The 10,094-nt window shown below is 41.6% G+C and overlaps 1 protein-coding gene and 1 long non-coding RNA gene across 2 annotated transcripts; both read left to right on the top strand.

The window, feature by feature from the left end:
* Positions 1-393: 393 nt before the first annotated feature.
* LOC114825545 (uncharacterized) lies at positions 394-3,066 on the top strand. The gene is made up of 5 exons (XR_003774299.2): positions 394-526; positions 610-731; positions 1,260-1,326; positions 2,151-2,220; positions 2,542-3,066. It is a non-coding gene; the product is annotated as an uncharacterized lncRNA (long non-coding RNA).
* A 656-nt stretch (positions 3,067-3,722) lies between these two features.
* Positions 3,723-9,731, top strand: LOC139197074 (uncharacterized). Its single transcript, XM_070823672.1, has 3 exons — positions 3,723-3,980; positions 8,587-8,653; positions 9,478-9,731. Exons 1-3 carry the CDS (start codon positions 3,752-3,754, stop codon positions 9,482-9,484), a joined length of 303 nt encoding a protein of 100 aa, XP_070679773.1. The 5' UTR covers positions 3,723-3,751; the 3' UTR covers positions 9,485-9,731.
* Positions 9,732-10,094: the final 363 nt, after the last annotated feature.

The following is a 10,094-nucleotide window of genomic DNA, read 5'->3' as shown; positions in this document are numbered from 1 at the left end:
TTTTTTATGAACATACCCATGTGTGACACACACACACACAATATACTAGAGAGTATAATTTATCTTTAATATTTTTAATCCCATAAATTTTTGGGTTTTTGTCACAGCCCGTCCCGGAATTTTAATTCCGAGGACGTGAAATGACCAATGTGACCTTAAACGGGATTAAGGTGTGTAAATGTTTGACATTTGTTTTACCTAAAGATCCTAAACTATTGTTATTTAGAATATTATTTTATGTTAGGGACTTAAACTAGGGTTTAGATTTACATTTGTTTGGTCTAATAATTTTGTATTGGACTTAGGTGGGATCCCCACCTCCTGAAATCCTTCCCCAAAACCCGTAGGTTGTCTCTCTCCCTCTTTCTTCCTCATCTCTCCCTCAGAAACACTCTCTCTCTTACTCTCGAACTCTCTCAAGCTCTCGGACAAACACCAAGAACAGCCACAAACGTGCACCAACGTCCAATCTAAGATCATCTTCGTGATCTTGGGAACTTCACGAGCACGGGGGTATAAGTTTCAGGTAAGTTTCATTTCTGAAATCCTAGTTTCAAAACACCCCGTGAATTGACACTGTTCACGAACTTAAATTTCGTTGTGTTTTAGGCTAATCTGAGATCACCACGAGTCTTAGAAAGTTCCAAGGAGGCTCGGAGTGCCTCGTTTGAACAAAATGGACGTCGGGATCGTTGGGTTCGAGTTTGGCCGAATTTGAGGAATTTTGGAAGGTATGATCTTGTTGTTTTTAGACCTTAAAACCCTTCCATCGTGATTGTACATGTGAAATGCTTCATTTTGGTTTAAAATGCGAAGAAATTGGTTGAAAAACGAAGGAGAAAAGTCAATTTGAAATTTTTCCAGAAACCGGCGAACAGTCGCCGGCGACCGGCGACTCGCCGGAGAAGACAGGGAATCTTCCGTCAAGTTTGACGGAATATTCCGACGCCGTTAGTTAACTTTAACGGAAACCGTTAGTTTTTAACGGAATATTCCTGGAATATTCCTAACGCCGTTCACTGTACCGTCAGTGTGCCTGGCACGTGGCTGCGCGTGGGCCGCGCGTAGGTCCGTGCCACGTCAGGCGCGTGGGGGCGCGTGGAGCATCCAAAAATTATTTTAAAAATATGGGGATGATCCTGAGGTTGTGTAGGTCACTGTGGTATATTCATATACCCAATTTGAGCATCGTATGAAGAATTTATTACCTAGTTGGTTTAGGTGCGTTAAATGATTGTTTTAAGTTATTTCACTTCTAGGTGGAACTTATAACGAGGACGAGCACATCCAGGGGCGTCAAGGGGGTTACGACCCGGCGACATACCAGTGAGTGGGCATTTGTTTTTATATATACCTATATACTCGATTTCCCCAGAAATCAAATTTAAATGAAAAATATATTGAAATGAAATGAAATATGATGTGATTGCCATGCATAGAATGTTATGGATATTATGAACTGTCGTATGATGCATATATGTATGATGGTGCTGTGGACGCACAGGTAAGTATTTAATTACTGTTATGTTGAGGATGATGATATATTGAGCTCATATCCTGCACCATGGTTTAGTGCTTATAGTATTCACCGCATCGCACGCTCGCCTTGGATCCAAGTAGATGCTGGTCGTACAGTCCACGCGGAGTGGGTACGACGGGCCAGTCGTAGAGTGTTAGTGAGATTATGACTGGTGGGTGACCTTAGGTTATTGTATGCAGATGATTGATGAGAGAAGCACTAGAGCGAATATTACCATGAGTCGTTCAGACTACATTAGGTGGTTCCGACTTATGTGCAGAAGGCCGGACAGGTCACGCGGAGTGACTCCGGCAGAGAGTGAGATTGATAGATGTTGAGCTCTAGGTTCAATCGTTCAGGGCTATTAGAGGGCCTCCGATTGATTATTTCTTTTACCTGATTATATTATGTTAATGCATTCATACTACACTGTTGAAATTGGCATGGTACATTCTTTATTGAATCTGTTATAAGATTGATGATTGAGACAGTTGAGATATATATGCTATATACTATTTTTCTGGGAAAGTATACAGGTTTTCCAAAAAGGGGTTATAAATGTGGATTTATGAAATGATTTGGAAAAGCTTGATTTTCGCCCACTCACGTTTTCTGTTTTTCGCCCCTCCAGGTTCTAGTTGATAGTTGAGGCGTTGGTGGCCTACGAGGACTGCTTCGGCGTTCTGACAGACTAAATAAATGTAGGATTCACCCGAGGGTGTTGTAAATTAGTTATGTTCCTACTTGACTGCACCTAGATGCTTATGCTCTGTTTATGTGTGTTTAGTACACTCTTATGCACATAGAATGCTCGGTTGTAAATAACTGCAATTAGTGGTTTTCGTTGACTCGTATTTTATTATTAAATCGTTTCCGCTTGCGTTATGGTTACGTCACACTCACGTGACGGCCAGCACGTCCTAGTCTTCGGGTTAGGGTGTGTCAGTTTGGTATCAGAGCATAGGTTGCAGTCCTGTATAACTAGTGATTTTACTTATTAATTTTTGGATGTTTTCTGTCAGAATTATGCCGCCTCGTAGAGATCCTCGCCGTGCTGCTGAGCCTAATTTCCCCGATATAACTCAGTTAGGGGCAGCAATGGCTCAAGCTTTTCAGGCTAATATCCGTCCTCCTCAGAGAACGCCCGTAGAGACGATGTATAATCTGAAACTGGAAACTTTTGAGGGAAATGAAGGTTATGAAGGGGCAGAAAAGTGGTTGGATCGAATTGAGCAGACCTTTCAAGTGATGCAAAGTCAGGGAAACCTGCCAGCTAATAGATGGGTGGAGACCACCACCTGGTTTTTGGGCCGTGAGCCAGCTGCGTGGTGGATAAATCAGTCGAGGCACATGGCACCTGAAAGGGCAGCCGAATGGGAGGTATTTAAGGAAAATTTTATGAAGAGATTTGTTCCTCCGGAATATATAGATCGCAAGAAACAGGAATTCACCAGTCTGAAGCAGAGGAATATGTCTGCACATGAGTACTACAGGAAGTTTACTGATTTATCCCGTTATGATTCTGATTTAGCGGGTAATCAAGCAGAAATGCTTCGTCGTTTCAAGCTAGGATCTAAAAAGAAGTACAGAACGTTTGCCAATGCACTTCCCTGTGCCGATTATCATGAGTATTTTGAGATTCTGGTCAGGATGGAAGACTCTGATAATCTTCCGGACAGTGAGGATGAAGAGGATAAGGGTAATGGTCAGAAGAAAAATGAGAAAGGTAAAGGTGTTTCTATTCCAGGACCTCGTCAGACGCAGAATTTCAAGAAAAGTGGAATGAGTTCGAGTTCTTCCAGTGGTGGATTTAGTGCCACAGGTCCGAGGAGAGGAGGTGGTAGGTTTGGTAATGGACCTAGATTTTCTGGTCAGAGAGGCTTTGGTGGTACTGGTAGTTCGGGTTCTCCGTTATGTCGTCGTTGTAATTTCCGACATCATGGGGAATGTAGGAGAATCAGTGGTGCATGCTTTACATGTGGTCAGACAGGACATAGAGCTATGAATTGTCCCCAGAATCAGCAGAGGCCCCAGCAGCCTGTTAGGCCAACACCAGCACCGACTCAACAAAACTTTAATTCAGGCAGTTATGGCCAGGGTGGTCGTGGTGGTGCTTATCACTATCAGGGTGATGCTGCTCCTTATGCTCCAGGACAGTATCACTATTCCCAGGATCCTTATTTTCAGAGTGGATATTCTCAGGATCAAGGAGGTTATACTTCATATCCGTCTATGCCAGCTAGCGGATCTCAGTGGTATCAGGGGGGTCAGCCCCAACAGAGCGGAGTTGCTGCTAGTGGTACAGGGTCGTTTAGGCCGCCTGCCCAGACAGGTCAAGGACGTACTCATCAGGGACGAGGTAACCAGAGTGGCAGAGGTCGTGGAGGACGACAGTCAGCTCAGGGACGTGTTAACCACATATCGCTACAAGATGCTCAGAACCATCCAGACTTGATTATGGGTACGTTGAATGTTCTTGGTCATTTTGCTAGAGTCTTGATTGATTGTGGTGCTACACACTCTGTGATTTCTCATACATTTGCTCAAATAACGCAACCTCATCCTTCACCTCTAGGGTTTGATTTAGAGTTTGCTATGCCTAGAGGGGATAAATGTTATGTTGATAGTTTTTACTCTGGGTGTCCAGTGATGGTAGATAATGTCATTATGCCTGCTAATCTTATCCCGTTAGACATCGTGGATTTTGATGTGATTTTAGGGGCGGATTGGTTGCATTATAATCGCGCCCATATAGATTGTTACGGGAAATCAGTTACTTTTCTTCGTCCTGGACTACCCGAGGTTACATTTGTGGGTGAAAGAAATGGGGTGAGGCATGGTGTTATTTCAGCCATAAGGGCAAAGAAGTTGTTATCCAAGGGTTGTCAGGGATACTTGGCACATGTGGTGTTAAATGATGTTGATTCCGGTAGTGTGGAGGAAGTCGGAGTAGTCAGACACTATCCTGATGTATTTCCAGATGATTTACCTGGGTTGCCTCCAGATAGAGATGTGGAATTTTCGATTGATTTGCTTCCAGGTACGAACCCTATCTCTTTGACTCCTTATAGAATGGCACCAGCGGAATTAAGAGAGTTGAAAATTCAATTGCAAGAGTTAATTGATAAAGGTTTCATTCAGCCTAGTTCTTCACCTTGGGGAGCTCCAGTGTTGTTTGTAAGAAAGAAAGATGGAACTTTGAGATTGTGCATTGATTACAGGCAATTGAATCGGGTGACGATTAAAAACCGTTATCCCTTGCCTCGTATAGATGATTTGTTTGATCAGCTCAAAGGTGCCTGTGTGTTTTCTAAGATCGATTTGAGGTATGGGTATTATCAATTAAAGATTAAAGATGAGGATGTTCATAAAACAGCTTTCAGGACTCGTTATGGGCATTATGAGTTTTTGGTGATGCCATTTGGATTAACGAACGCTCCTGCAGCTTTCATGAGATTGATGAATGAAGTATTCCAGGAATATCTTGACAAGTTTGTTATTGTTTTTATTGATGACATCCTAGTATATTCTAAGTCGAAATCAGACCATATTCGACATCTTAACTTGGTGTTAAGGAAATTGAGGGAACACCGATTATATGCCAAATTTAGTAAATGTGAATTTTGGCTGGATCAAGTGGCATTTTTGGGACATGTGGTATCAGCTCAGGGAATTCAAGTGGATCCTCAAAAGATAGCAGCAGTGGAAAATTGGGAACAACCTCGAACGGTCACTGAGGTGCGGAGTTTTCTTGGTTTGGCAGGTTATTATAGACGGTTTGTTCAAGACTTTTATATGATTGCCTTGCCATTAACGAAGTTAACCAGGAAGGATGTTAAGTTTGAGTGGGATGAAAGTTGTGAGCAAAGTTTCCAGCAGTTGAAGTATTGCCTTACTCATGCACCTGTGTTAGTACTTCCTGATGATGATGGTAACTTCGAGATCTATAGTGATGCTTCTTTGAATGGTTTGGGTTGTGTTTTGATGCAGCATAGTAGAGTGATTGCCTATGCTTCTAGGCAGTTGAAGACTCATGAAAGAAACTATCCGACTCACGATATTGAGTTAGCAGCTATTGTGTTTGCTTTGAAGATCTGGAGACATTATCTCTATGGCGAGAAATGTAAGATCTTTACAGATCATAAAAGCCTTAAGTACCTTTTCACTCAGCATGATCTTAATCTTCGTCAGAGAAGATGGTTGGAATTGTTAAGTGATTATGATTGCACGATTGAGTACCATCCGGGTCGTGCAAATGTGGTAGCTGATGCTCTGAGTAGAAAACCTCAAGGGCGACTTAATGCTTTGTATGCCAGTCGTGTTCCTCTTCTGGCAGAGTTGAGATCTACTGGAGTAGAATTAGAATGGGAAGAGCAAAGTGAAGCTTTTCTTGCCAATTTTCAAGTCAAGCCAATTTTAATTGATCGGGTGCTTGCAGCTCAATCGTTGGATGAAGAAATTCAAGAATTGATCAATTTAAGAAATGAAGGGAAGAAGAAAGATTTCAAGATCCGAGGATTAGATGGTATGCTTATGCAAGAGAACAGGATGTATGTGCCTAATAATGAGGAACTGAAGAAAGAAATCTTGGATGAAGCACATTGTTCGGCTTATGCTATGCACCCAGGAGGAACTAAAATGTATCATACCATTCGACCATTCTACTATTGGCCGGGTATGAAGAGAGAGATTGCGGAGTATGTGAGTAGGTGTATTGTCTGCCAGCAGGTTAAGGCTGAAAGAAAGAAGCCGTTTGGGAGATTGCAACCACTTCCCGTTCCCCAGTGGAAATGGGAGAATATAACGATGGATTTTGTGTATAAGTTGCCACGTACACAAAATGGTTTTGATGGCATTTGGGTGGTTGTAGATCGACTTACCAAATCAGCACATTTTATTCCAGTAAGGGAGAAGTACTCTTTAAATAAGTTGGCTCAGTTATTCATATCGAAGGTTGTAAAGTATCATGGTGTCCTAGTGAATATTATTTCTGATCGAGATCCAAGATTTACTTCTAAGTTTTGGATAGCTTTTCAAGAAGCTTTGGGTACTAGATTGCTTTACAGTACAGCTTATCATCCACAGACAGATGGTCAGTCGGAGAGAACTATTCAGACACTCGAGGATATGTTGAGATCCTCTGTGATGCAATTTGGTGATTCTTGGCATGATCGTTTGGATTTGATGGAGTTTGCCTATAATAATAGTTTTCATTCGAGTATTGGAATGTCTCCATTTGAAGCACTTTATGGTAAAGCTTGCCGTACGCCATTATGTTGGTCAGAGGTTGGTGAAAGAATACTTGAAGGGCCAGAGATTGTGGATGAGACTACTCAGAATATTCAGGTAATTAAATCTAACCTGAAAGTGGCCCAGGATAGACAAAAGAGCCTAGCGGATCGTCATACCACGGACAGAATGTATAATGTGGGCGACTATGTTTTTCTGAAATTATCGCCTTGGAGAGGTGTGGTTCGCTTTGGAAAGAAAGGAAAGCTAAGTCCCAGGTACATTGGACCTTATGAGATCACTGAGAGGATTGGTGAAGTTGCTTACAGGTTGAAGCTACCTCCAGAGTTGTCTAAGGTACATAATGTGTTCCATGTCTCGATGCTTCGGCATTATGTGTCAGATCCTTCACATGTGATTCCTCCTCAACCATTGGAAATTAATCCGGACTTGACGTACGATGAGGAACCAGTGACTATACTGGATTGGAAAGATAAGACCTTGAGGAATAAGACCGTGAGCTTGGTAAAAGTATTGTGGAGGAACCATTCAGCGGAAGAAGCTACTTGGGAGACAGAAGAACGGATGAGAGATATGTATCCAAGGTTATTCTATGAGTATTGAGGGTTTGGTTAGTGGCTGGAATTTCGGGGACGAAATTCTATAAGGAGGGGAGATTGTCACAGCCCGTCCCGGAATTTTAATTCCGAGGACGTGAAATGACCAATGTGACCTTAAACGGGATTAAGGTGTGTAAATGTTTGACATTTGTTTTACCTAAAGATCCTAAACTATTGTTATTTAGAATATTATTTTATGTTAGGGACTTAAACTAGGGTTTAGATTTACATTTGTTTGGTCTAATAATTTTGTATTGGACTTAGGTGGGATCCCCACCTCCTGAAATCCTTCCCCAAAACCCGTAGGTTGTCTCTCTCCCTCTTTCTTCCTCATCTCTCCCTCAGAAACACTCTCTCTCTTACTCTCGAACTCTCTCAAGCTCTCGGACAAACACCAAGAACAGCCACAAACGTGCACCAACGTCCAATCTAAGATCATCTTCGTGATCTTGGGAACTTCACGAGCACGGGGGTATAAGTTTCAGGTAAGTTTCATTTCTGAAATCCTAGTTTCAAAACACCCCGTGAATTGACACTGTTCACGAACTTAAATTTCGTTGTGTTTTAGGCTAATCTGAGATCACCACGAGTCTTAGAAAGTTCCAAGGAGGCTCGGAGTGCCTCGTTTGAACAAAATGGACGTCGGGATCGTTGGGTTCGAGTTTGGCCGAATTTGAGGAATTTTGGAAGGTATGATCTTGTTGTTTTTAGACCTTAAAACCCTTCCATCGTGATTGTACATGTGAAATGCTTCATTTTGGTTTAAAATGCGAAGAAATTGGTTGAAAAACGAAGGAGAAAAGTCAATTTGAAATTTTTCCAGAAACCGGCGAACAGTCGCCGGCGACCGGCGACTCGCCGGAGAAGACAGGGAATCTTCCGTCAAGTTTGACGGAATATTCCGACGCCGTTAGTTAACTTTAACGGAAACCGTTAGTTTTTAACGGAATATTCCTGGAATATTCCTAACGCCGTTCACTGTACCGTCAGTGTGCCTGGCACGTGGCTGCGCGTGGGCCGCGCGTAGGTCCGTGCCACGTCAGGCGCGTGGGGGCGCGTGGAGCATCCAAAAATTATTTTAAAAATATGGGGATGATCCTGAGGTTGTGTAGGTCACTGTGGTATATTCATATACCCAATTTGAGCATCGTATGAAGAATTTATTACCTAGTTGGTTTAGGTGCGTTAAATGATTGTTTTAAGTTATTTCACTTCTAGGTGGAACTTATAACGAGGACGAGCACATCCAGGGGCGTCAAGGGGGTTACGACCCGGCGACATACCAGTGAGTGGGCATTTGTTTTTATATATACCTATATACTCGATTTCCCCAGAAATCAAATTTAAATGAAAAATATATTGAAATGAAATGAAATATGATGTGATTGCCATGCATAGAATGTTATGGATATTATGAACTGTCGTATGATGCATATATGTATGATGGTGCTGTGGACGCACAGGTAAGTATTTAATTACTGTTATGTTGAGGATGATGATATATTGAGCTCATATCCTGCACCATGGTTTAGTGCTTATAGTATTCACCGCATCGCACGCTCGCCTTGGATCCAAGTAGATGCTGGTCGTACAGTCCACGCGGAGTGGGTACGACGGGCCAGTCGTAGAGTGTTAGTGAGATTATGACTGGTGGGTGACCTTAGGTTATTGTATGCAGATGATTGATGAGAGAAGCACTAGAGCGAATATTACCATGAGTCGTTCAGACTACATTAGGTGGTTCCGACTTATGTGCAGAAGGCCGGACAGGTCACGCGGAGTGACTCCGGCAGAGAGTGAGATTGATAGATGTTGAGCTCTAGGTTCAATCGTTCAGGGCTATTAGAGGGCCTCCGATTGATTATTTCTTTTACCTGATTATATTATGTTAATGCATTCATACTACACTGTTGAAATTGGCATGGTACATTCTTTATTGAATCTGTTATAAGATTGATGATTGAGACAGTTGAGATATATATGCTATATACTATTTTTCTGGGAAAGTATACAGGTTTTCCAAAAAGGGGTTATAAATGTGGATTTATGAAATGATTTGGAAAAGCTTGATTTTCGCCCACTCACGTTTTCTGTTTTTCGCCCCTCCAGGTTCTAGTTGATAGTTGAGGCGTTGGTGGCCTACGAGGACTGCTTCGGCGTTCTGACAGACTAAATAAATGTAGGATTCACCCGAGGGTGTTGTAAATTAGTTATGTTCCTACTTGACTGCACCTAGATGCTTATGCTCTGTTTATGTGTGTTTAGTACACTCTTATGCACATAGAATGCTCGGTTGTAAATAACTGCAATTAGTGGTTTTCGTTGACTCGTATTTTATTATTAAATCGTTTCCGCTTGCGTTATGGTTACGTCACACTCACGTGACGGCCAGCACGTCCTAGTCTTCGGGTTAGGGTGTGTCAGTTTTATTTTAAATCTCATTAATATAAATAATACAAATTTCATTTTTAAGTTAAAAATATAATAACTTACATAGAAATTCATTATTACATTAATGTTAGAGACTTCAATAAAAAACTAAAAATCACAAAGATTTCAGTTAAATAATATTGGTAATTAGGGGAGACCGCATCCAAAATGTATCTAAAATAAAATATAAAACAATATCACAGAATCCTGTCAGTAGGTTGTCGTACTCTAAAATAATAAATTAATTTTTTTAGCATAGCAAATTAATTTTTAAAGTAAGTTTAATTAGTTGATTA

The sequence above is a fragment of the Malus domestica genome, chromosome 06, assembly GCF_042453785.1.
Source record: "Malus domestica chromosome 06, GDT2T_hap1".
Lineage (NCBI taxonomy): Eukaryota > Viridiplantae > Streptophyta > Magnoliopsida > Rosales > Rosaceae > Malus > Malus domestica.
The sequence above is the reverse complement of the archived record's forward strand: the minus strand, read 5'-3'. Positions and strand labels throughout refer to the sequence as shown.